General features: G+C 42.3%; 1 protein-coding gene across 1 annotated transcript in view; it reads left to right on the top strand.

The window, feature by feature from the left end:
- Window positions 1-6,260: 6,260 nt before the first annotated feature.
- LOC137324306 (stonin-1-like) overlaps window positions 6,261-23,495 on the top strand; it is a 97,464-nt gene continuing 80,229 nt past the window's right edge. Inside the window, exons 1-5 of the mRNA XM_067988449.1 lie at window positions 6,261-6,670; window positions 7,062-7,196; window positions 7,348-7,463; window positions 14,995-16,840; window positions 21,641-21,843. Coding sequence (XP_067844550.1) covers window positions 15,070-16,840; window positions 21,641-21,843 — 1,974 coding nt within the window. The 5' untranslated portion in view covers window positions 6,261-6,670; window positions 7,062-7,196; window positions 7,348-7,463; window positions 14,995-15,069. The remainder of the gene's footprint in view (window positions 6,671-7,061; window positions 7,197-7,347; window positions 7,464-14,994; window positions 16,841-21,640; window positions 21,844-23,495) is intronic.

Raw genomic sequence — 23,495 nt, 5'->3', positions numbered from 1 at the left:
ACTGGCCTTTTGTGCAAGCACCCCCCCCCCCCTACCCCCCACAACCAGCTTCTGTGTTTTGAGCTGCCTCGGCCCCATGTTCTGGAATTCCCTGCCTAAATCCCTCGAGTTCTCTAGTTCCTCCTCCTTTAAGACTCTCCTTAATTCCCACCTCTTTGATTAAGGTGTTGGCCACCCCGCCAACGTCTCCTTTGGCTCTGTATCCATTTATTTCAGATTACGCCTCTGCCAAGTGCCTTGGGATGTTTTTTTCATAATGAAGGCACTATATCAATGCAAGTAAAAACAGAAAATGCTGGAAAAGCTCAGCAAGTAAGGCAGCATCTGTGAAGAAACAGAGTCAACGTTTCAGGTCAAAGACCTTTCAGCAGAACTGCAGTTCGGACGATGGGTCTTCGACCTGAAACATTAACTCTGTTTCTTTCTCCACAGATGCTGCCTCACTTGCTGAACTTTAGCAGCATTTTCTGTTTTTATTTAAGATTTCCAGCATCCGCGGTATTTTGCTTTTGATATCAATGTAAGTTGTTGACTTGGAAAGGATGTTTTGACTTGCTTAATCCCAAATATTGTTTTATGATGTCTGTACATGCAAACAACACAATTTTGATTATTTTGTTTTATTAAAAAACAGCATGACCGCAGTGGGCTATTTATTGTTGCTGAACTGGATGAGATTCTTGCTCACTCCTGCCAGCGCAGTAGCTTATGCCAGCTGCTTTATATCAAACACACAACTGCAGGATTCTCATTACCCAGGCTATGATTTTCATAAGCTTATATAATTTTTGTACTATTTAAGGTGATATGTGCATAAATATAAAGTGAATGTATTGCTTGGTGTGGCACTAGGCCACATAAACCAGAAAAGTCCCATGTTTGACTCCCGGTCTGTGCTGAGCTACAATTGGCCTCAATGTCCTCAGGCTTGTAAGTGGAAAAATTAGACAGGGTTCTCATGACTACAGATCGCAGTAAATACAACTGTGTGGGTGGTGGATATGGTTAGGTTTTTTTTAATTGTCCAAGCCACTTTATATCTAATACAGCAGTATACCGTCTTAAAACACCAGGAAATCATAATTTATATTCGGAAGTTAATTTGCAGATTTCAACATTTGTTCACGCTGTAAGTAAAATTCAGAAGGGTATGCGGAAAGTTCCTAACCCTGCCGGCATTAGCGGAGACCAATTGTCTCCCACAACAGGGAGAAGAAATCAAATGCGGAATCTGCACTGTGCTGCTCCACCCCTGCCTCTCAGCCACATGAGGCGAGTGGACAGAGTAAACAGTGGGCAAAAAAGTCTCTGCCTTCTCCCCCAACAGCCATTCTGTTACATCCCTGGAAGGGTTGAATACTTGGGGGTGGGTGGGGGTAGTTGAGTATTGCAAGATAATCACGTTGTGACAACTGCCTGGGAACCTTGCATAAACTTACATTATTCTGTTTCTGTGATCGGAGACGAGCTGCACATTAATTGAGTGGTAGCCTTTCCTGCTTATGAATCAGGTACATATCGTTCGGCAGCTTCTTCCTAACGTTTATCAGTTTTTCTGCAGTTTCCATAACATCACCATGTTTGCACCTCTCAGGTTTCCAAACTGGAGGCTGATTCTATAGTCTGCAGAAACGTATCCAGGCTCTCCTGATCCACCACTTGGTAGAATACTGAGCCATACAGATCAGAAAGGTCCCAAGTTTAATTCCTGGTCAATGCAAAGCTAACTGACTTGAGCTGAATAGTGATGAGAGCATTATGATTGGTGTTAGTGCTATCAGGTTATAGGGGAAGGGGGGAAGAAAAACATTTCTGATCACCAACAGGTCATTCTTGCTCAAAAATCTGCATCTGGGTGAGGACAATTTTGGGCCAGTTATGATGCCCCCCCCGACCTTGGTAAAATAGTCTGCAGCCACTTGCTGTCCAGTCTAACACATCACGAGTTGCCACTTTAGTGAGTTATTAAGGAGCAACAGGTGCACGTGGAACCAAAGCTCAGCGTGAGTAGATACCTTCAGGAGAGATGGAGAGAAAACTAGAGGCAAAAAAGCTGAGATGATTTACCAACCTTTTCCATAGGAAACAGCTGAAAGCAGCACATTGGTGGATCATGTGGAACTGGCAGGAAATGACTAGGCCACAGAAAACAAAATTCATGAAATATTTTATTATTCAATGTTTTTTTTTCCAGAAATTCAGCCTGAAGTTTTTGGTAACAGTCCAGGATCAGATACTTTTAACTGCTGTTATTGAGGCAATTGGATCTTATTTCCAGAAAATGTACAAGATTATTTTTAAATTATAATCTAGAGCTGGCAGCCACATCTATGAAAAGAGCCAAAGAAATTTAACAGGAAACAGTATTCAGGCAAAGCATAGCTGTTCAGCTCGGATTAGAATGAAGTCTTCATGACTGATGGGTTTAGAAGAAAACATGGAAAAAAAATTCATGAGTCATCCTTTCAATGGTCCTTATGTGACTATGAAGTTTTTTACTGATAAAACACTGGGAGAGTGATACAGGCATAGCACAAGTTGGATGCAGAGAAAAATTCTCTCAACATTGTCCAGCAATGTGCCTCAGTCACAACTTTAGAAGCGCAATCCTGGTGCATCAGTGTGACATTTTGCCATTTCCCTGCAATACCTGTTCTTTCACTTCAGTCGGTCACTGACTGCCTGTCCTGTTGTTGAAGTAAAACCACCAGCTTGGAAATGAAGAAATCCCGCCCCATGTATCTCTCAGGTGGCAGCTGAGGGCTGCTTCAGGCCGTGCACTGTGATTGGGTTGACACACTGCAGCTGGAACCTCAAGTTGGGGCTGGGAGGGAGCCCAGGTCTGGTCTGGCAGGAAGTGGGGTGCTGGGGCCAGGGCTGGGAGTGAGTGGGGAGACTGGCTGCAGATCAGGAGCAGAGATGTTGGTTCAGGGTTGCAGAGTGAAGGGAGAGGAGCTGTCCACAGAGTCAGACCAGGAGCATGGAATTAGGTAACTTTATGACTGATAAAAAATTAACTAAATTAATATCAAAAAATGATCTACAGAGAACCTCATAGATGATTACATTTGTGCTAAGTGTAATTACCATTCATTATTTTTCTCTATCTGTGAAGATTATTTAATAATGCGATTAGAGCTTGAAAAAAATAAATGGTTCATAAAAAAACAAATTTATTAATTGTACATAATCTGTAAAAGAGAGGTTAAGATCCTTAAAGTTTGCTGCATTTAACCATTAGATGGTCACCAGCTCGATATCCAGTGAGCTTTATAAGGACAGAAAGATTTTTAAAATATATTTATTCTCAGGATGTGGGTGTTTCTGGCAAAGTCACATTTATTGCCCATCCCTAGTTATTCTGAGAAGGTGGTGGTGGGCCTTCTCCTTGAACCATTGCAGTCCAGTTAGTAATAATTTCATATGGCAGCAGAGAAACGGATCGTAATGGTTTATTCAGCGGGATAAAGAGTTTGTTAAACTGAGTGATTTTACTTATTTGATGTCTGTTGAAAGTTAAAGGCCGAGAGTGACTGTAATAGGGTACTTTTTCCAACGAAGCTTCATCTCTCTTTCTCTAGAGTTATGTATATATTCATTTTATTTTAGCTCAATTAAGATTAAGATAAGTGGCAAAAAAAGATAGAGGGGAGATGAGGAGAATATTTTATAAATGGTGAGAAACTATTAAATGTTGGTGTTCAGAGGGATTTGGGTGTCCTTGTTCACGAAACACAGAAAGTTAACATGCCGGTACAGCAAGCAAACAGGAAGGCAAAAAGTATGTTGGCCTTTATTGCAAGAGGGTTGGAATACAACAGTAAGGAAGGTCTTGCTGCAATTGTGCAGAGCTTTGGTGAGACCACACCTGGAGCACTGTGTACAGTTTTGGTCTCCCTACCTAAGGAAGGATATACTTGCCTTGGAGGCGGTGCAACAAAGGTTCACTAGATTAATTCCTGGGATAAGAGGGTTGTCCTATGGGGAAAGATTGAGTAGAATGGGCCTATATTCTCTGGAGATTAGAAGAATGAGAGATGATCTAACTCTAACACCCCCTAACCCTATCCCAAACATTCCCCTAAACCTAACCCTCCCGTAACCCTAACATTCCCCAGCCCTGACACTCCCCCCAGCCCTGACACTCCCCCCAGCCCTGACACTCCCCCCAGCCCTGACACTCCCCCCAGCCCTGACACTCCCCCCAGCCCTGACACTCCCCCCAGCCCTGACACTCCCCCCAGCCCTGACACTCCCCCCAGCCCTGACACTCCCCCCAGCCCTGACACTGCCCACCAAACCAAACCTAACACTCGCCTAATCCTAACACCCCCATAACCCTAACCCTCCCCTAACCCTAACATACCCCTAATTCTAACACGCCCTTAACCGTAACACTCCCCTAACCCTAACATTCCCCTAGCCCTAACATTCTCCTAACACTAACGTTCCCCTGACCTAACATTCCCCCCTCTGCCCACCAAACCAAACCTAACACTCGCCTAATCCTAACACCCCATAACCCTAACCCTCTCCTAACCCTAACACTTCCCCAACCCTAACAACCCCCCTAACCCTCCAACCTCATTGTACGTCACTGCACTGTTCAAACAGTGCAGTGATGCAGCGCACCTCAGGAAGGATATATTGGCCTTGGAGGGGGTGCAGTGCAGATTCACCACAATGAAACCGGAGCTAAAAGGGTTAAATTACAAAGACAGGTTGCATAGACTAGGCTTGTATTCCCTTGAGTATAGAAGATTAAAGCGTGATCCAATTGAGGTGTTTAAGATGATTAAAGGATTTGATAGGATAGAGGGAGAGAAACTATTTTCTCTGGTGGGGGGAGACTGGATTGCTCTTGCATAGAGCCGACTCAGACTCGATGGGCCAAATGGCCTCCTTCTGTGCTGTAACCTTTCTATGATTCTATGATCTCATTGAAACATATAAGATTCTAAGAGGGCTTAAACAGGGTAAATGCTGAGAGAATGTTTCCTCTGGCTGGAGAGTCTAGAACTAGGGGGCATAGTCTCAGGATAAGGGGTCGGACATTGAGGACCAAGATGAGGAGGAATTTCTTCACTCAAAGGGTCATGAATATTTGGAGCTCTCTACCCCACAGAGCTGTGGATGCTCAGTCGTTGAATATATTCAAGACTGAGATCGATAGATTTTTGGACTCTGAGGGAATTAAGGGATATGGGGATCGGGCGGGAAAGTGGAGTTGAGGTCAAAGATCAGCCATGATCTTATTGAACGGCGGAGCAGGCTCGAGGGGCTGTATGGCCTACTCCTATTTCTTATGTTCTTATGTACTCAGCGATGATCTGGAATGCATTGCTTGAAAGGATAGTGGAAGCAGATTCAATAGTAACTTTCAAAAGGGAATTGGACATATGCTTAAGAAGGAAAAAATTGCAAAGCTATGGGGAAAGAGCAGGACTAATTGATAGCTCTTTCAGAGAGCTGGCAAAAGCATGATGGGCCGAATGGCCTCCTTCTGTGCTGTATGATTCTATGATTATACACAGCATACACAGGTCTACAGCAATGATTCTTGTCTCCTTTTGTATCTTTGGTTTTACTTTATTCCTGTGCCCTTTGAGCAGTTGGTTTGTGATAGAGTTTCCATGTGATTTTTTAATATATATATAGAAGCCTAGTTGAAGGGCAGACCATAGTGCAGAACACCACCAAAGTTTAAAAAAAGGTGGAGGGAATTAAGGTAAATCAGGGAGTAGTGAATTAGTGGCACCAATCTTGAGTTTTAAAATATCTGTGGATTGCCTTTTGTGCATCCCCGAATTTAATCGCTCCACCATTGATGGCCTTGCCTTCAGCTACCTAGGCCTTAAACTCAGGAATTCCCTCCCTAAACCTCTCCACCTCTCTACCTTCCTTTAAGACGCTCCTTAAAACCTACCTCTGTAACCTCACCTGTCCTAATATCTCCTTATGTGGCTCGGTGTCAAATTTTGTTTGAAAATCGCTCCTGTGAAGCACCTTGGGACATTTTACTATGTTAAAGGCGCTATATAAATGCAAGTTGTTGTTGTTGTAGGAGGAATACAAGACCGAGGGAAGTAAATTATTCCATTAATTAAGGCTTTTGTGAATTATTTTAAAGAACATTGGTTTTATTTGGGGTCAGATTTTAACTGGTGGTTTGGAGTGGGCGCTTATGAAATACACTTCGAATATTCAATAGCTCATTAGTGTTCCTGTCTGCTTCAGTGAAGATATCAGCCAGCCTTAGGATAGGCTTTGTTCTGATGCTCATCCTACTACAGAAGAATTGAGCTGGCTCCAGGCCAGGCTGTTACATACAGTTTTCATTGCTCTGCGTGGTCTGGAGTCTCTGGAGAGTTAACATTACTTGATTTTTTCTTGGAGCTTACTCATTTCCTTCGTTGTAAGCTTCCCACAATCCAGCTCTGTGTTTGTGTCTCTTTTTTTTTTAACCAGCAGATAGTCTCAGGTTTCTGATTGAAGCAAACTCTGTCAGCAAAAGCTTTTATTTATTTTTTTGCTAAGCTTTTTCCTGTATCTTTCCCTCTTGATGCAATTCATTGTAGCCCGTGGACTGCCAGCCACTCTGCGAAGTGGACAGTGTCTCTCGGAAAAGTTGCGAGACGGTCAACATGAAGAGCGAATCTGAACTATAACAGTAAGATCTTTTTGATTCAACACAAAACGTGTATATATATTTATGCTACATGTTAAAGTCACTGAAAACATTCCCAACCGGAGTGAGCAGGAAGAGCGAACAGATTTGAGTTTGTTAAATATTTTCAATTCTGCCTTCAGGGAGATAAATACGCCTGCCATTAAATATTTATATATATATATATATTCTCTACAGACATTTAGTTGGAAACACGTCTGACTGCAGATGTTGGGAAGGAAATGTAATGTGTATGCTGCATCAGTCGCTTTAGCCTGCAGCAGAGGAATGACCTTCAGTGTAGTTCAGCTGCACGCTGGAGTATGGGGCTGTTGTTCTGTGCCATTTTGAGAAGTTCCAGGGGTTTTTATTCCCTCTGTTTCATCCTCCACAGCGTTTCATTGAGGAACAGAAACTGGAACAAGTAACAGCACTTTAGAAACTTGTGGATGATTTTTTAAAAACCAGCTTTTAGCTGCTGCGGAGAAACTTCTGCTTCGAAGTAAAATTGGATGGCTGACGTCTGACTGTAAGTACCGCTGATATGTGGCATATGTTTTTTTGATTGTTTTTATATTAAAACCATATCTCCACGGAGTTTAGGAACTTGTTCAATGGTTCAGGACCAGTCACGTTATACTTGTTATTTTAACTGTACAGAGTTTCTGTTCGTTCAACAGGGCATAAGGAGGGACAAGTACGGATAAAAAGAAAAATCGGAAATGCTGACAACCTGAAATAAAAATTAAGAATTGTTCAAAAATAGATAGAACAACATTTCAGGTTAACCTTTCAGGTAGGATCATTCATCCCATTTCCAGTATATTTACAGCGTTTATTTAAATATAAAAAACACCAATTTCCTCAAGACACCCATTCTCACCAGGGTTTGGTTCTATCGGCAGCCCCTCGGAATCTCACTCAAGTGAGTTGAACTCAATGCTCATTCGTCAGATGTGGGCATGGACGATGAGTGCTGGCAGGTTATCCAACTGTGAAAGGCATCACTGCCAAGCTCAATCTTGTCTTCTCTTGCGCACTTTCCAGCCGGAGTTGCTGGCTAAAGATCAGAAGCTGTAACCCTGCCTAGTGTTTATCCTCCCTGGTCCAGGACCATAGAGCCCAAATGTAAATGCGTTTCCTGGCTCAGGGCAGTACAGACCACGAAACAAACCCGGGACCTTCTGATGTGCATGGCTCAGTTACACACTTTTTAACCAGCTGAGCCGCCGGGAGTATATATCCAACATTTTCTGTTTTTATGTAAGGAATGGATGACAGTCAGATGGTGGTGTTATTATCATGCTGTTGTAACTGTCACAGTACATTTACAGAATTTAGTCAACCACAAATGATTTTTTAAAAAACAGCCCAGGCGTCAAAGAGAACCAGCCTTCCGTGCATAACGTAACTCCAAGAAAAATATGACTACATTAGTATTTAATAATATAATGCGAGTCAACAGTCTGAAAATTGTTTCTTCTGCGCTATTTTGTTCCAATAGAGCTTAATTTACAAATTTCAATTCTCTGGAGAATTTTTTTGGTCTCTCCTTTTGCGTGCAGACACGAAATGGACTTCCAGTAAAGGGGGGGGGGGGGCGGGTTGAGGGGAGGGAGTAAATAAGAGGACTGTGCTGCAGCTTGTTGCTATTGTACAAGAGTTGGTATTTCCTGTCCCATTCTTGAACCTGATATCACACATGACTGTAATTAAATAACAGTGAGGTTTTCACTACACAGGTGTGCTTGGTGCTAATAGTGACAGAAGCCTGGAAACACTAACGGACAGAGGGAAGAATTAAAACATATCTGATGGTGTGATACTGGACCTAAAGTCAAGGATGGCTCCGTAATTTGAGTGTTATGTCTGGGTTTCAAGCTGTAATTACCTTAAACATATTGTCTGTAATGCTGCTGGAACCTATAGTTACAGCAGAGACAGAAGTTGTAATTACAAGTTTAAAGTAGGTAAGAATGTTGATATGGAACACCAGAAACTTGGAAATGTCCCTGGTCTGTGATGAATTAGCTGATCTTAGCCGACGCAGAGATTATGGCATTGCAATTTGCTTCAGTGCTCCCCGGGTTAGGGAGGGGTAAATCAGCCAGGCTCCCTAGTCAGTAGACAGTACAGTAATTCCTGCTGGAAAGTGCATGTTGTGTGGATTTTGGGTGTGGACAAGGTCAGGTTTGGTTGTGATGCCTTTTCCACAGCACAAATAGCCTTGTGACATTCACTATCTAAGGTCATTCCTGAAGAATGGCTATTTGCACAAGGCTATGTTCAGCCATTGAACCACACCCCAAAATAGTTAGCATCTTAAGGAAAGGGGAGAATGGTAGACTTCCACACTTTATGTTCACCTGAGACTAAAATAAAAGAAACATTTATTTGGAAGCAGTTTTGAAGATGTTGATGGTTAACATTTATTTACTTTACTGATTGTCTGTGATAAGGAAATCACTTCTAATCAAAATCCTTTTGGCATATAATTGGTTTTATTGTACCCATTGTGGTGTCTCAGGCAGTTATTTACAGCATCAAAAGCAAAATACTGCAGATGCTGGAAATCTGAAATAAAAACAGAAAATGCTGGAAAAGCTCAGCAAGTGAGGCAGCATCTGTGGAGAAAGAAACAGAGTTAATGTTTCAGGTCAATGACCTTTCGTCAGAACTGGAAGATGTTAAAGAGTTAAAGTTTTTAAGCAAGTACAGAGCCAGGGAAAGCATGGGGGGGCGGTGTGGTGGAGAGGAGGAAAGAACAAAAGGGAAGGTCTGTGATAGGGTGGAGGGCAGGAGTGATTAAATGACAAAAGGGATGACGGTGTGAGGCAAGGAGGGTGGGAATGGGACAAGTAAAGAAACAAAAGATCGTCTGGTGTAGCTGTGAATGGCAACAGCAGAACCTTTACCACCACTTGCTGTCCGGAAAAGTGGGAGCAATGGTTATGGTCTGAAGTTATTGAAATCACTGTGGAGTCCGGAGGGTTGTAAAGTGCCTAAAGGAAAGACGAGATGCTGTTCCTCGAGTTATTTACAGCTGCTGGGATTAAAAGTATCATGTGCAGCTGCTAGACTAGCTTTGGGTATTTACAGCCCCTCCCCAGACTCTCGTAGGTATATAAAACCCATCTTTACAGAAATCAAAATATAACTATAAAATTATAATGAAAAGGTTCAAACCAACAACTCGATACTTGTTCTCTTGCTGCTCACTTTCATACTCTCATTACTCTCGTTGCCCTGTCTCTTTCTCTGTGCTCTCTTTGTCTGTCTGTCTGATTCTTTTCTATTTGCCATCTCCTCACTGCTGTATGCATATATGTCATTCTGCCTTGCTTGTTGCTGTCGCTCTTATGCTTGCTTTGTGTCTTTGTCCATGTTTGTCTTTCAAGTGTCAGCTGTGGCTCAGTTGGTAGCACTCTTGCCTCTGAGTTAGAAGGTTATAGTTTCAAGCCCCACTCCAGAGACTTGAGCACATAATCCAGGCTGACAGTGCAGTACTAAGGGAGTGCTGTAATGTCAGAGGTGCCGTCTTTTGGATGAGGTATGAAACCGAGGCCCTGTCTGCCCTTTCAGGTGGACGTAAAAGGTCCCATGGCACTATTTCGAAGAAGAGCAGGGGAGTTATCCCCAGTGCCCTGGTCAATATTTATCCCTCAACCAACATCACTAAAACAGATTATCTGGTCATTATCTCATTGCTGTTTGTGGGAGCTTGCTGTGTGTAAATTGGCTTCTGTGTTTCCTACATTACGATGTGGAGATGCCGGTGATGGACTGGGGTTGACAATTGTAAACAATTTTACAACACCAAGTTATAGTCCAGCAATTTTATTTTAAATTCACAAGCTTTCGGAGGCTACCTCCTTCCTCAGGTGAACATCGTTCACCTGAGGAAGGAGGTAGCCTCCGAAAGCTTGTGAATTTAAAATAAAATTGCTGGACTATAACTTGGTGTTGTAAAATTGTTTACAATTCCTACATTACAACAGTGACTACACTTTAAAAGAACTTCATTGGTTGTAAAGCGCTTTGGGACGTCCTGAGGTTGTGAATGGTGCTATATAAATGCAAGTCTTTCTTTTTCTACCTTTCTCTCATTCCTCTGTTTCTCCCTCCCTGCTCCCTGCTTCTGTTTGGTTTACACCTCTTGCTGATGTTTCATTCACAGCTTATTACCTGTCTTCTTATACTGCTCAGTCTCCAGACTTATTTCTTATCACCTTGAGATGAAACAAAACTTTAAACAAGCAGATGGGAATTTTATATATTTAACAAAAAATAGAAATAATTTAAATGCGTAAAGATAGTGGTGAATGATGGGAAATAAACCACTCACAGCATTGCCTACATAAGCAGTTTGGTAAGATTTTCCTGAAGTATTTTGTGTAATTCACTGCTTCTCAGCGTCAGTTCACCATTTTTAATACACGTCTCAAGGATATGGAGGAGTATGTATTAAGTGCACTATAGCACTAAAAGGAAAGATTTCTCCTTCTCGCTTTCCTGAAGACATTGACTAATGTTGGGGTATGGTTCCAAGGTGCCTGCGCCCCTCCAAGTGGTCACCTTTCACAAATGAGCCTACATAGTAAATGTCAGCAGGTCAAGCTCGGTCCTATCCTCATTCAACATCCGCACAAATACTTTCCATGGCAGGTCAGTAGATAGTGATCAGAAGCAGGGACCCTGTCTGATATTTTTCCTTCCCTAACTGTGGGACACTAAGGTCAATTGTAGCACCCTATTAACTCCCTGGCTGAGATCAGCTAACTCAGCACAGATCAGTAAACAAACCTGGTGTAGGGTTTTTTTCTAACTCTCTCTTTACTCTTTAAGGTAATCAGAGGTAGAGATGCTTACACCTTAGTTAGAAATACAACTCAAAGCTCAGAATGGTCAAAGTTTTCTGCTTCGGGAGACTGAGGGGTTAATTCTTCATTGGCATCCTGCTTGGTGTTCTTATGGTCTGTATCCTGGACTGTCTAAAAATGGCTGATTTTATACCCTTCTTGCTGGTGAAAAAACAAGCTGTCCTCTCTCTCTTTCCCATGGTTCAAACAGGCCGATTCGACAGAAACAGCATCTGATGTTTGCGACAGATTCTCACAGATTTTCAAGGTCTAGCTCAGCAGCTGTCTTATCTTTAACCTCGCCCCTTATCTTCACGAAAGTATATCGTCTCAGTTAGTCTTCTAAACAGTCTGAAAAACATTCGAACTTGGTCAACCTTCCCAGCACGTCTTCTAAACAGTAATATCCTCTGTTGTTAATACTTTTAATGAAATTCTGCTCTTTGAGCAATCCTGGGTTTCTAGCCCATCCTTTAAGTTTTTTAAAAAAATCCAAAATCCTTCACTGGGATTATCTAGTCTGTGTGGCTCCGTTTCACACAAGTGTTCTTTTATATTTTTACGTTAATAGGACAGATTAAGGGTTTGCAAGCATAACATTCAAGGTGGCTAGACTCTACAAGTTTGAGAATGATGAGTTAATGAGCTGTTCAGCTGCCCTGTTCATCAATGTGTTATTTGTATAGGCAAGAACAGGCAGTTTACTGTTCCTTTCAAGCAACAAAATTAAAACTCTCCTTACCATACACTTATGGTAAATGGTAATTTTAGCAGAAGTGCTTTTCCTTGGGTAAGTCTCAGATGGTCTTTTGTTCTTTGCTGTGGTACTTATTAAATTGAGAAATATTAACATTGGGAAATCCATTTTTTTCACGCAGTATCAGCATTGAGTACTCACAGATCATGTTTAGCATGGGCTATGTACAGAGTAAAGGGGCTGAATTTACGAATGCATGTTCCTGGCAGGGAGCCCCACCCACCTAAAACAAGAAGGACTTCAGACTGCTAAAAAAATGTCAAAACAACTTCAATTTTGAAGGAAGAATATCCTTGTATTTTTCAGCAAGAGAGCCCAGACTGGGATATCTAGTCACTGATTTTCACAAAAGTATAATTTTGGAGCTGTAATTATAGTTTAAGCAGGAGAGACTGCAAAATTGACGCTATCCCTTAACGTGCTGTAACAGTATTTATCTGTGAGGGTAAAACTCATGATTTTCAGTTATTTATTTTCCACTTTAACTGATCTCCATAAACATCTGGAATCAGACCCAGAGGAGCCTACTCTAGACAGTCCCTCCCATCCTCCCCATCTTAATTTTTTTTTCTACCCATCTGACAAGCACCAATCCTCAAACCATGAAGGCGGGTGGATGACAATATCAGGCCTCTGCCAGTGCCAATGTATGATCATTCAAACTGTGCTAAAACTGAGGGCTTGTAGTTCCCAGAACCATGGAAATGTCACTAGTTACAAAACAGTTATATTGACCATTGTTGCCCTGTAGCTGTATGTTGATTATCCCTTAATAAACTTACAGTGATTACATCAGAATCATTAACCTTTCAATGTGGACATTACACACCAATTATATTTGCAAAAAGTTAACTGCATGTATAACACCTTTAATTTACTTCCTCTCATTGTTTATGCCATCATCGGTAGCTCCACACTGGGGTAAAATTGCTCGGTGCGGCGAATCAATGCTGCTCGCCGCTCCATAGATTTATACTAACCCACAAACTTACTGTGGTCTTCTCTTTGGCTACTTCCTCGAATAGGAAGCAGAGAAGAGCCCAGCGTCAGCTCAGGCGAAGCTAGGACCCTGGGAGAAGTGAGAGGATCACACTCTCCCCTCAAACAATCAGATTGCAGCATTTTTGACAAGCTGCGTTAACTGTCTCTGCCGGCTTGGAGCCTTAAACCAGGAAGTGAAAGGTACAACATTAAAATCAATGCAAAAACAGACAAATGAAAAAAAGAGGGTAAATAAAAGAGACAGAAGGGAAAAGTAAAAAAAAATTTTTTAAATTAAAAAACTTCTTTTCAATGACCAAAAACTATTAAAATAAGGAGTAATGAGACTCCACATTTTTAAAAATAATTTTTTATTTGTTTGCCAGTCATTAAGATTTACTGTGTTGTTAAAACTTAGTTTAGACCTGTATTTTTAAGTGTGCCTGTTTGGTGGCGTAATTAATTACTATCCAGCTGGGCAGATAAGCAAATTTGCACTTTCTCAATGATTTCTCTGATTGCAGTGTGCAATGGCCCTTTAATTCGAAGATGTCACATCGCCGGCGAACCACTAGGACCAAGTTCCGGATTTCCGCGTTTCACTGCGCATGTGCGAACACTGGAACTTGCTCCTCCATTTCGTCACTAACGTCGGAGAACGCTGTTGAGCTCTCCATTAATTCCCGAGCGATTTCTGCCCAATAAATTATTTTCTTCTAATCCCTCGCATATTCATTATTTTCTATATACTGTAATCCCAATGAAATTAAAGGAACGGTAACATGCAATACTGAAATTATACCAACCAAAGACTGGGAGAGGGTAATATGCTATGTAAAGGAAATGAACTTTGAGAAGGCATTAGAGAAGATGAACCTTTACAGTCAGGAGAGAAGACAGTTAAGTGGGAACTTCTTTGAAGTATCTAATGTGTCGTCAGAGTAAAATCAGATTGTTACTTGAAAATACACCAAAAAAAGTAGGACCAGAGGATAAAGTGCAAATTGGTTAGAAGTAAATTTAGATAGCTATCAGGAAAACATCTTCACTCAATGAATGATAAATGTTTGAAATAATTTACCAACCGAGGTAAATGAAGCAAAAATATTGGGGTTATTCAAAGTACAATTAGAGGATAAATTTTCTGCTTGTGTACTCCCAGAGCAGAGCCCTCCCAGGGCACAGTCCACAATTTTCCATCCATTAATTTTAAATATGTATATCCATACCAGCAGGTCTCTTGTGATATTGCCTGAGGGTGGTAGTCTGGCATTAGGAGCATCATTATGAAGTTCAGCTGCTAAATTGGCCTGCCTTTAAGCTCCAGATAGGTAAATCTATGTAATTGTAGCTGGTTGTAAACTGCTGAGATTGTTTACAGAGATCATTGGATTTTGTGTTCTTTTTTTGTAAAGGTTGGGTTTGCATCTGTATCTAAATTTAGTACTCTGAATCATGATGTCTGGCCCAAAGCTTTTAATACATACTAGTGAATCTCCCATGTTGTTGCTCATGGTAAGTTGAATGATGTATAAGGACAGCGACATTATATTACATAATGCATAATGTATTATTCTGCTGTTATGTTGAAACTTTAAGGCCACTATTGTTGAACAAAAGATAGTTCTGTTTCTGTTGATCTGTTATCTGACATAATTTATCATTTATTACCAATGGATTACCAAATTAAAGTAAGAAAAAACTATTTGTTTATTATTTTGTTCTTTCAGCAGGAAATGTTGCAACCAATCTTCTAGAACAGTGAAAAGAGGAGTTATTTATGAATTAAACACATCGCATTAAACATGTGTTCTGCCAGTTATCCAAACTGGGTCACTTTTGATGATGATTACGGCTTTCAGTCACCGGAAGGGTCCTTCGAATCAGACAATGGCAATCATCATGGGTTCAAATCTAATGGCTTGGTGTTGAGTCTTTCTTCTCAACATGATACATCCAGGAGATCTGCCTCTGAAAGTAGCACACCTCTTTCTTCACCATTCACAAGCTTTCCTTGCACCCCAAAGTCTGGACTTCAGACACCAATTACACCAAGCCCATCTAGGGATAACTACTTCTTTAAAATAGAGGAACTGTCCCAAACCAATCAGTTTAGGTCGCACAATAATGAGAATGGATACACTAACCCATTTTGGAATCAGAGATGTATTTCATGGACTGGTGCTTCTCACCGTGAACAGGAAAGTAACCAGGCCAGTAACACCTCAGCCGCTAATGCCACAAACATTTTTTTTCATGGTAACCATCCTCCCAAGGAAGCGAGAGGACACCATAAAAGTCAGAGTAATTCCCCTCTGATTGTTCTTTGCCAAAAGCTTGAAAAGATACAAGCAGAGGACTTCCAACCATCACAGAGTACAAACACAGAATGCAAAGAAAGCAAACAACTTAATGTTCACATGTCCCCATCTATCGTCAGGAATCTCTTCAGACTCGAATGCAAAGATGGTTGGCCTTTAATGATGAGGATCCCTGAGAAGAAGAACATGATGTCCTCTCGTCAGTGGGGTCCAATCTATCTGAAGCTCCTGGCTGGTGGAATTTTACAGCTATACTATGAGCAGGGCCTTGAGAAACCCTTTAAAGAATTGCAGTTGCAACCTTACTGCAGACTCTCAGAACCCAAGCTGGAGAACTACAAGGAGTCAGGAAAAATCCACACGGTGAAGATTGAACATGTGTCATACACAGAAAAACGCAAGTATCACCCAAAAACTGAAGTCCTACATGAGGCAGAGATTGAGCAGATGCTGAAGCTTGGAACAACTGACTACAGGGACTTTACAGACTTCATTGCTGCAGTTGAAGAGGAGCTTATGAAGCTGCCTCCCCATACACATCGCAGGAAGAACTATGAAGAGCAAGAAATTACGCTTGAAATAACAGATCTTTTCTGGGGAAAATTTACAAGAGAAGGAAAACTGTTTGAAGCTTCGGTGGTGACTCACATTCATTGTCTGTGCTTCGTTAATGGCAATGTTGAATGTTTTTTGACTCTGAATGATTTACTGCTTCAAAGCAGAGACCGTAGTTACTTGAAAAATGATATGGACAGCACATGGATTCAGATCTGTGACTACCGTGTTCATAAGTGTGTGAAAGAAAATGAGTTTGAGAAATGTAGAGTCATTAAATTCACCCCTCCCGATGCCTGCAGACTGGAGCTGATGCGCTTCAAAACAGTCTGTGATAATCCTGAGCTTCCCTTTTTGTTAAAGGGTCTAGTCACAGTTCACGGCGCCTACACGGAATTACAAGCATTTCTAGTCATGTCCTCTGCTTTTTCTAATCTCCAAAACACTCTACCTTTCAAGCATTGCGAAAACGTGATGATACGGTTTCCTGTTCCCATGGCTTGGTTCAAAATATTTCGCACCGTGAATCTCTTCAGACAGAAGTCCTTGAAGGCTAAAATGAATCGGAACGCTCGACTTGGCTCTGTTAGCACGACAGGTGGTGAACCAGTAATGCAAGTCACCATTGGCACTGCTAAGTATGAACACGCTTTCAGGGCAATTGTCTGGAGGATTGATAGACTACCTGACAAGAATGCAGGTATATTCCATCATATAATTGCAGAATGTAGAAACTGGGTCATCTGGTGAACATTAAGCTGGTGATGTACGCAAAGGTATTTCGATCCAATCATAACATGAGAATTTTCATGTCATCAAATCAGTAGACTTTAATTTCGAAAACTGAGGGGGGGAATTTTAACCCCCCCCCCCGCCACAATGGATGGGAGAGGATCGGGGGATGGGGGGGGGGGGGGCGGGGGAGGGGGAGGTTAAATGGGCAAATATGCAAAACCCGACCGTAACCCGCCATGTACACGCCTACTTCTATTTTAACCGCAGCGGGTTTGGGGGCATCCAATTAACCCGCCCTGGAGAGGCGGGTCCGTGATTATAATATGTCAATGAGGCTGCGTTCCTCAGATTTTGGTAGTCATTTAAATTTAACGCTGGCCGACCGGGTTTCCCAGGGCTCGGGAAACCAGGCAGCTAAAGGGAGGCAGGATCAACCAGATCCAGCAGGTAAGTGCTTTTTAGAGCACTGCTTGTGGGCCAGGAGAAGCAGCAGTGCTTTCCCCGGCCCCTCAAGCAAATCTTCTGCCTCGATCGGCAGACTCCCCATGTCTAAACCCGCGATCTCTCCTAGATCCCCCCCCTCCTAATTGTTGGTCCGACCCCCCCCCCACCAGCCCGCGATGTTTCCTGGTTGCCGGGGACTGTCCCCAACAGCTGGCTTTTCTGCCTGTCAGTCGGCCAGCCTCTCAATCTGGCCGGCTGCCAGGCGGGAAACAGAGTAAAAAAAAATTCTAATGAGGTTCTGCCGTTAAATTCAGCAGGACCTTTGCGTTCCTGGCATTTTCAGGTTTCCCCCCCGTCCCCGCAAACACGTGCCCCTGCTCCCTCCCCGTCTCCCTGTAAATATCGGGGCTTCAATCTTTCATTAATTCTAAAATTTAAATATTTATCTGCTAAAGTGTAAAAGAATGGTAATAACCATACTTCCTCCAGAGTTAACAAGGAGTAATATCTTTACTTTGCACTAATGTTTCTTTGATAGGTAAGAATAGTCACAAAAGGGCTAAACGTGGACAAATAGTTCATGTGCATTCTACCTCTATTCCACCATTTTTCATGCACATCGGGTAGATGCTGAGAAGATGTTTCCCCAGGCTGGAGAGTCTAGAACTAGGGGGCATAGTTGCAGGTTAAGGGGTTGGCCATTTAAGACTGAGATGAGGAGGAATTTCTTCACTCAGAGGGCTGTGAATCATTGGAATTCTCTATCTCAAAGGGCTGTGGATGCTGAGTCATTGAGTATATTGACAGCTGAAATAGACAGATTTCTGGACTCTAGGGGAATCAAGGGATATGGGGATCGGGCGGGAAAGTGGAGTTGTGATTGAAGATCAGCCACAATCTTATTGAATGGCGGAGCAGGCTCGAGGGACCATGATGTCTACTCCTGCTCTTATTTCTTATGTTCTTATCTATTTTTTCACTAAAATCAGCAAGGCCAGGAATTTCGGCCACAGAATGTCTGATGTGACAAATAGCGAAGTGGAGGTACTGATCATCACTTTCCAAAAATCTTTTAAAATGGGGATTGTGCCAAAGGACTTGAGGGTGATAAATGTTACTTCACTGTTCAAAAAGGGGGAAAATTATAAGCCAATTATTCTTACCTCACTTATTTAGAGTTGTCTAAATTTCTGGAGTCCATAATGCAGGATGAAATTAATGAACACTTGGAAAGACATGGGCTAATCAGGAACAATCAGATCAGGAATCCAGCAAGTTCATTATTTAAAAAAAATATAAATATGCTTACATACACACAGAGTTATGAGGGGGTAATTTTAACCCCTAAGAACAGGTGGGTTGGGGCAGCGGGATCGCATCCCGGCTCCAACATACCTACTTTTCTGGGTTTAACCCAGGCAGATTTGACTGCATGTGGAGAGCAGACACCAGGAAGTCCCGCCCTCACTTAAAGCCGGCGGGCTGATACTTAAAGGGGCAATGTACCTCATTGAAATACTTGAGGTATTTAATATTTTGTGTATTGGAAAACTTAAATGGATTTAACCTTACCTGTTCAGGTTTCCAATTGCTTCTGATTCAGGCTAGGTGAACGCAGACAGGAAGGGCCGGATCCATGAGGTGAGTGCCTTTATTGCACTGCTTGTGGGCCCAGAGGAGCAGGAGTGCTTCATCCAGGCCCAACAAGCTCACCTGGCCGACAGGACCCTCACGATTGGCCGACTCCCCCCCCCCACCACCAATGGCGGACCTTCCCTCCAATGCTGAACACCATCCTCCCCCGATGGTAGCCCCTTCCACAATAGTGGACCCTCCCTCCGATGCTGGACCCCCCCCTCCCCAGCCCAATGCTGGACATCCGCCCCTCCCGGTCCCCGATGCTGGCTGACCCCCCCGATCCCCAATGCTGACTGACCCTCCCAATGTCCGATGCTGACTGAACCCCCCTCCCCCCCGATCCCGGATGCTGCTGGCCCTGCCTGATTCCTGATGCTGGCTGGAACCCCCCCCCACCGATCCCCGATGCTGGCTGGCAGCCAGCCTGTCAATCTGGCGCATGGGAAACCCGGAAGCTCAAATACCTTCAGTTGAGTTGTGATCGCAGATTGCGACACATTCAATTTGCTTCCGGGTTCCCCTTGCGAATATACGTGGACGCGTGGGGTGCCTGGCTCTGAGTGAAAATCCTGCCCATGGGATCTACAAGGACCTAGGCACAAGGAAGGACCAAACCTTACTTAAAGGGTAGGGTGAGGTTTGCGTCCATTTTTTACCTTTGGCAAGGAAAGATTATGATCATTTTAAAGAGAACGAGATTTTGGCTTGTTTTTCCATGATAATTATCCAGCCTTCCAACAGTTTCCCATTACTCTTCTTGTTTAAGTCATTTTGTTTTTGTGTGGGATCTTAGCGTTGGGAAATGAAACAATTTTTTTCATTTTGGGTTCTCTGTGTCAACACTGAACATTCCCATGTCAGGTATAACACAGGTATAATCAGAGTAAAGCTCCTACTACTCTGTTTCTAGAGTTTGCCTTATCCCTAACTTTGGAAGAAAACCCCTAATAAGTCAGTGCGACATTTTTCACTTCCCAATATCAGCCATCCTCATGATTCATCTGATCAGCTGCTGAACTGAGCCAAGGAGAGGCACTTCCGCTTAGGGAGGAGAGAATAATAGGAAAGTGTGTCAGTTTGGGTTCATCTCCCAGCAGATGATTTCAGAGTGGCACTTGTAGAAACCTGGGAAACCCTTTCAACTGGAAAATGATGATAACAGGTAACAGAGAGGGTTGATGAAGGCAATACCATTGATATGGTGTGTATGGACTTTCAAAAGGTGTTAGATAAAGTGCCACATAAAAGGCTTCTCATCAAGATTGAAGCCCATGGAATAAAAGGGGCAGTAGCAGCATGGATACAGAACTGGCTAAGTAACAGGAAACAGAGGGTAGTGGTTAACGGCTGTTTTTTGGACTGGAGGGTGGTGTCCAGGGGTCGGTGCTGGGACCACTGCTTTTCTTGATATATATTAATGACTTGGACTTGGGTGTACAAGGCACAATTTCCAAATTTGCAGATGACACAAAACTTGGACGTGTAGTGAACAGTGAGGAGGATAGTTATAGACTTCAAGAGGATATAGACAGGCTGGTGGCATGGGCGGACACGTGGCAGATGAGATTTAAGGCAGATAAATGCGAAGTGATACATTTCGGTAGGAAAAACAAGGAGAGGCAATATAAACTAAAGGGCACAATTCTAAAAGGGATACAGGAACAGAGAGATCTGGGGGTAAATGTACACAAATCGTTGAAGGTGGTAGGGCAGGTTGAGAAAGCGGTTAAAAAAGCATATGGGATCCTGGGCTTTATAAACAGAGGCATAGAGTACAAAAGCAAGGAAGTCATGATGAACCTTTATAAAACACTGGTTTAGCCATATTTCTGGGCACCGTACTTTAGGAAAGATGTGGAGGCCTTGGAGAGGGTGCAGAAGACATTTACTAGATGATTCCAGGGATGAGGCACTTTAGTTGCATGGATAGACTGGAGAAGCTGGGGTTGTTCTCCTTGGGACAGAGAAGGTTGAGAGGAGATTTGCTAGAGGTATTCAAAATCATGAAGGGTCTAGACAGAGTAGATAGAGAGAAACTGTTCCCAAAGGTGACATGAGGAAAAACTATTTTACACAGCGAGTGGTTAGGATCTGGAATGCACTGCCAGATGGGGTGGTGGAGACAGATTCAATCATGGCCTTCAAAAGGGAACTGGATAAGTACTTGAAAGGAAAAAATTTGCAGGGCTACAGGGATAGGGCGGGGGAGTGGGACTAGCTGGATTGCTCTTGCATCGAGCCGGCACAGACTCAATGGGCCGAATGGCCCCCTTCCGTGCTGTAACCTTTCTATGATTCCATGATAAGTCAGGGGACAATCTCAGAAAATAAAATCAAAGAAAACAAAATTCACTGCTTGTACCATTGAAAACTGAATCCACTGTGGACGTGGAGCTTAATAAAACATTGCTTACTAAATTTATCCTTTGAAAATGGAAATAATGGCATATAGTAATAATACTACTTCACCTAATGACTGTTGGATTTTTTATACATTATTACTTTAATACTGGGTGTTTTTGATGATATTTCAATACATAACACTTTCATTATTTGACAGCTGTAATGAATATCATAAATTTTAGTCCTTGCTTGAAAAAAATTGCTATGAAGATTGGATTGTGATCAACTTATTCCTCCTCACCTCCCTGTGAAATTATACTTCTCTCATTTTACCTTGCAGCATCTGACCATCCACATTGTTTTTCCTGCAAACTGGAGCTGGGTTCAGACCAAGAAATACCCTCAGAGTGGCAGCCATTTGTCGCTGTGGAGTTTGAGGTTCCTGACACGTCAGCTTCCAAAGCGAAAGTGAAGTCATTTGGAACAGAAAGTGACATCCAGCCAGAGAAGCACATTCACCTAAAGGCTCGATACCACTACCAGGTAATTTTTATACAGTCATCTTGTTTGAAAGTGTTTCTGTTTTGAGATCCTGAGCCAGGACATTCATGTAAAATGGGATTGAAAAGTGTCTTTTGAACCTGTTAGCTTGTTAAACACTGCAACCCTGTAAAGTAATATCAAAGGATTTGCAGTCTGGCCAGAATTTTCTATTTCTTAACTCATTTTGTGATGTTATTAGCAGGTTGAGTGTTCAATCTGAAAACCTACCAGTGGGTCCTGAGGAGTTCTCTGCATCCCAGCTTTCTTCCTATTTTTTTTTGCTCCCCGGCTCTGTTCCCTCAGTTTTCTTGATGCACTCACTGGGGAGGGATGAGGGGATGTGATTCCCCTCCAAATTATTTTGGCATGGGTCTCCCCCAGCTCCAAACCTCAGAACTGCCCCTGATGTCCACTCCAACTCTTTATTTGTGGTTGCACCTCTGTTCCCATGTGCTCTATTTGTTCCTCAACACCTTCTCGATCCCATAGGGTCTCCTCTTCCTGTCCGTTTGTTATCATCTGAGAGCCCTGACCTTGTGTCCTCGGTGCTCAGGACTTACAGAGTCAAAGATTTTTACAGTATAGAAGAAGGCCATTTGGCCCAGTGCACCTTTTGTCTTTTAAAAGCTAACATGGATTCCGCTTCCACTAGTGATTTAATTGACTTGTTTTTTGCTGGTAATTGTTGCAAACTGCCCATTTTTTGATTTGTAGTATTTTCAACTTCATGATTGGTGCTTTGAATTCCTCTTGCTATTTACTGATTGTTATGAGTCCAGATGTTCAGTTGCCATTTGTTGCTGATTCATGACACAGACGTTTGCATATACATGTGTGATTCTGAAGTGTGATAGCAGTGTCACATTGGAATCATGAAGACTGAAGTGTGATGAATGGATCTTTTGTTGGGGATCTCTCTTCTTGGCTATTATTCCATAGATCAATTCTTCAAAAACTTGAAATGAAGGACTGCTGAAAAAGGCCTTCCTATGTACAGTACGCAACAAAGCTTTTTGTTTTAGATATTTCAACAAATCTACGTGGTGTGATTCACTATGTTCCATTAGGTGAAGGTGGTCATGAAGTCCCTTTAAGTATTACCATTACTCTTCTTGTGGTACCTGAGATGACCGTATGTGTATATATATATATATATATATATACATACATCCCAGGGTAACCTAACATTGTAGCTCTGATTTTACAGAGAAAAAGTGAAATTTTGGGCTTATGTCAAAGGAAAACTTGGTATTCACAATCCAGGTCCTAGTCAGTACCAAATCCACAGTAGAAACCTTATCATAAGTTGGCAGCATTTGTCAGCCATAAATTTGGAATCAATTTATTTATGCTGACTGAAACTTCTCCTCGTTACATCTGGAATGTAGAAACCTACCATTGGAAAGAATGATAAGTATTCCTTGTGAAAATGTTTCCTGCTGATGTCTGTAAAATGGAATGATGTGGTTTCAGTTGTCACAAGGCTCATTGAAAATTTGAAGAAGTATGGTTACAATTTTCTACCCTGATTTTTTTTTTGTAAGTGAATTTTGTGCTTACTGAAAAAAAGTGATGTTAAATGCAGGAAAATTACAGTTTTGAATCTAGTGTCAGCACTAATCACTCCCAGGACAGGTATAGCATGGGTGAGA

This window comes from Heptranchias perlo, chromosome 8 (assembly GCF_035084215.1).
Source record: "Heptranchias perlo isolate sHepPer1 chromosome 8, sHepPer1.hap1, whole genome shotgun sequence".
Lineage (NCBI taxonomy): Eukaryota > Metazoa > Chordata > Chondrichthyes > Hexanchiformes > Hexanchidae > Heptranchias > Heptranchias perlo.
This window is presented reverse-complemented; position numbering and strand designations above follow the sequence as displayed.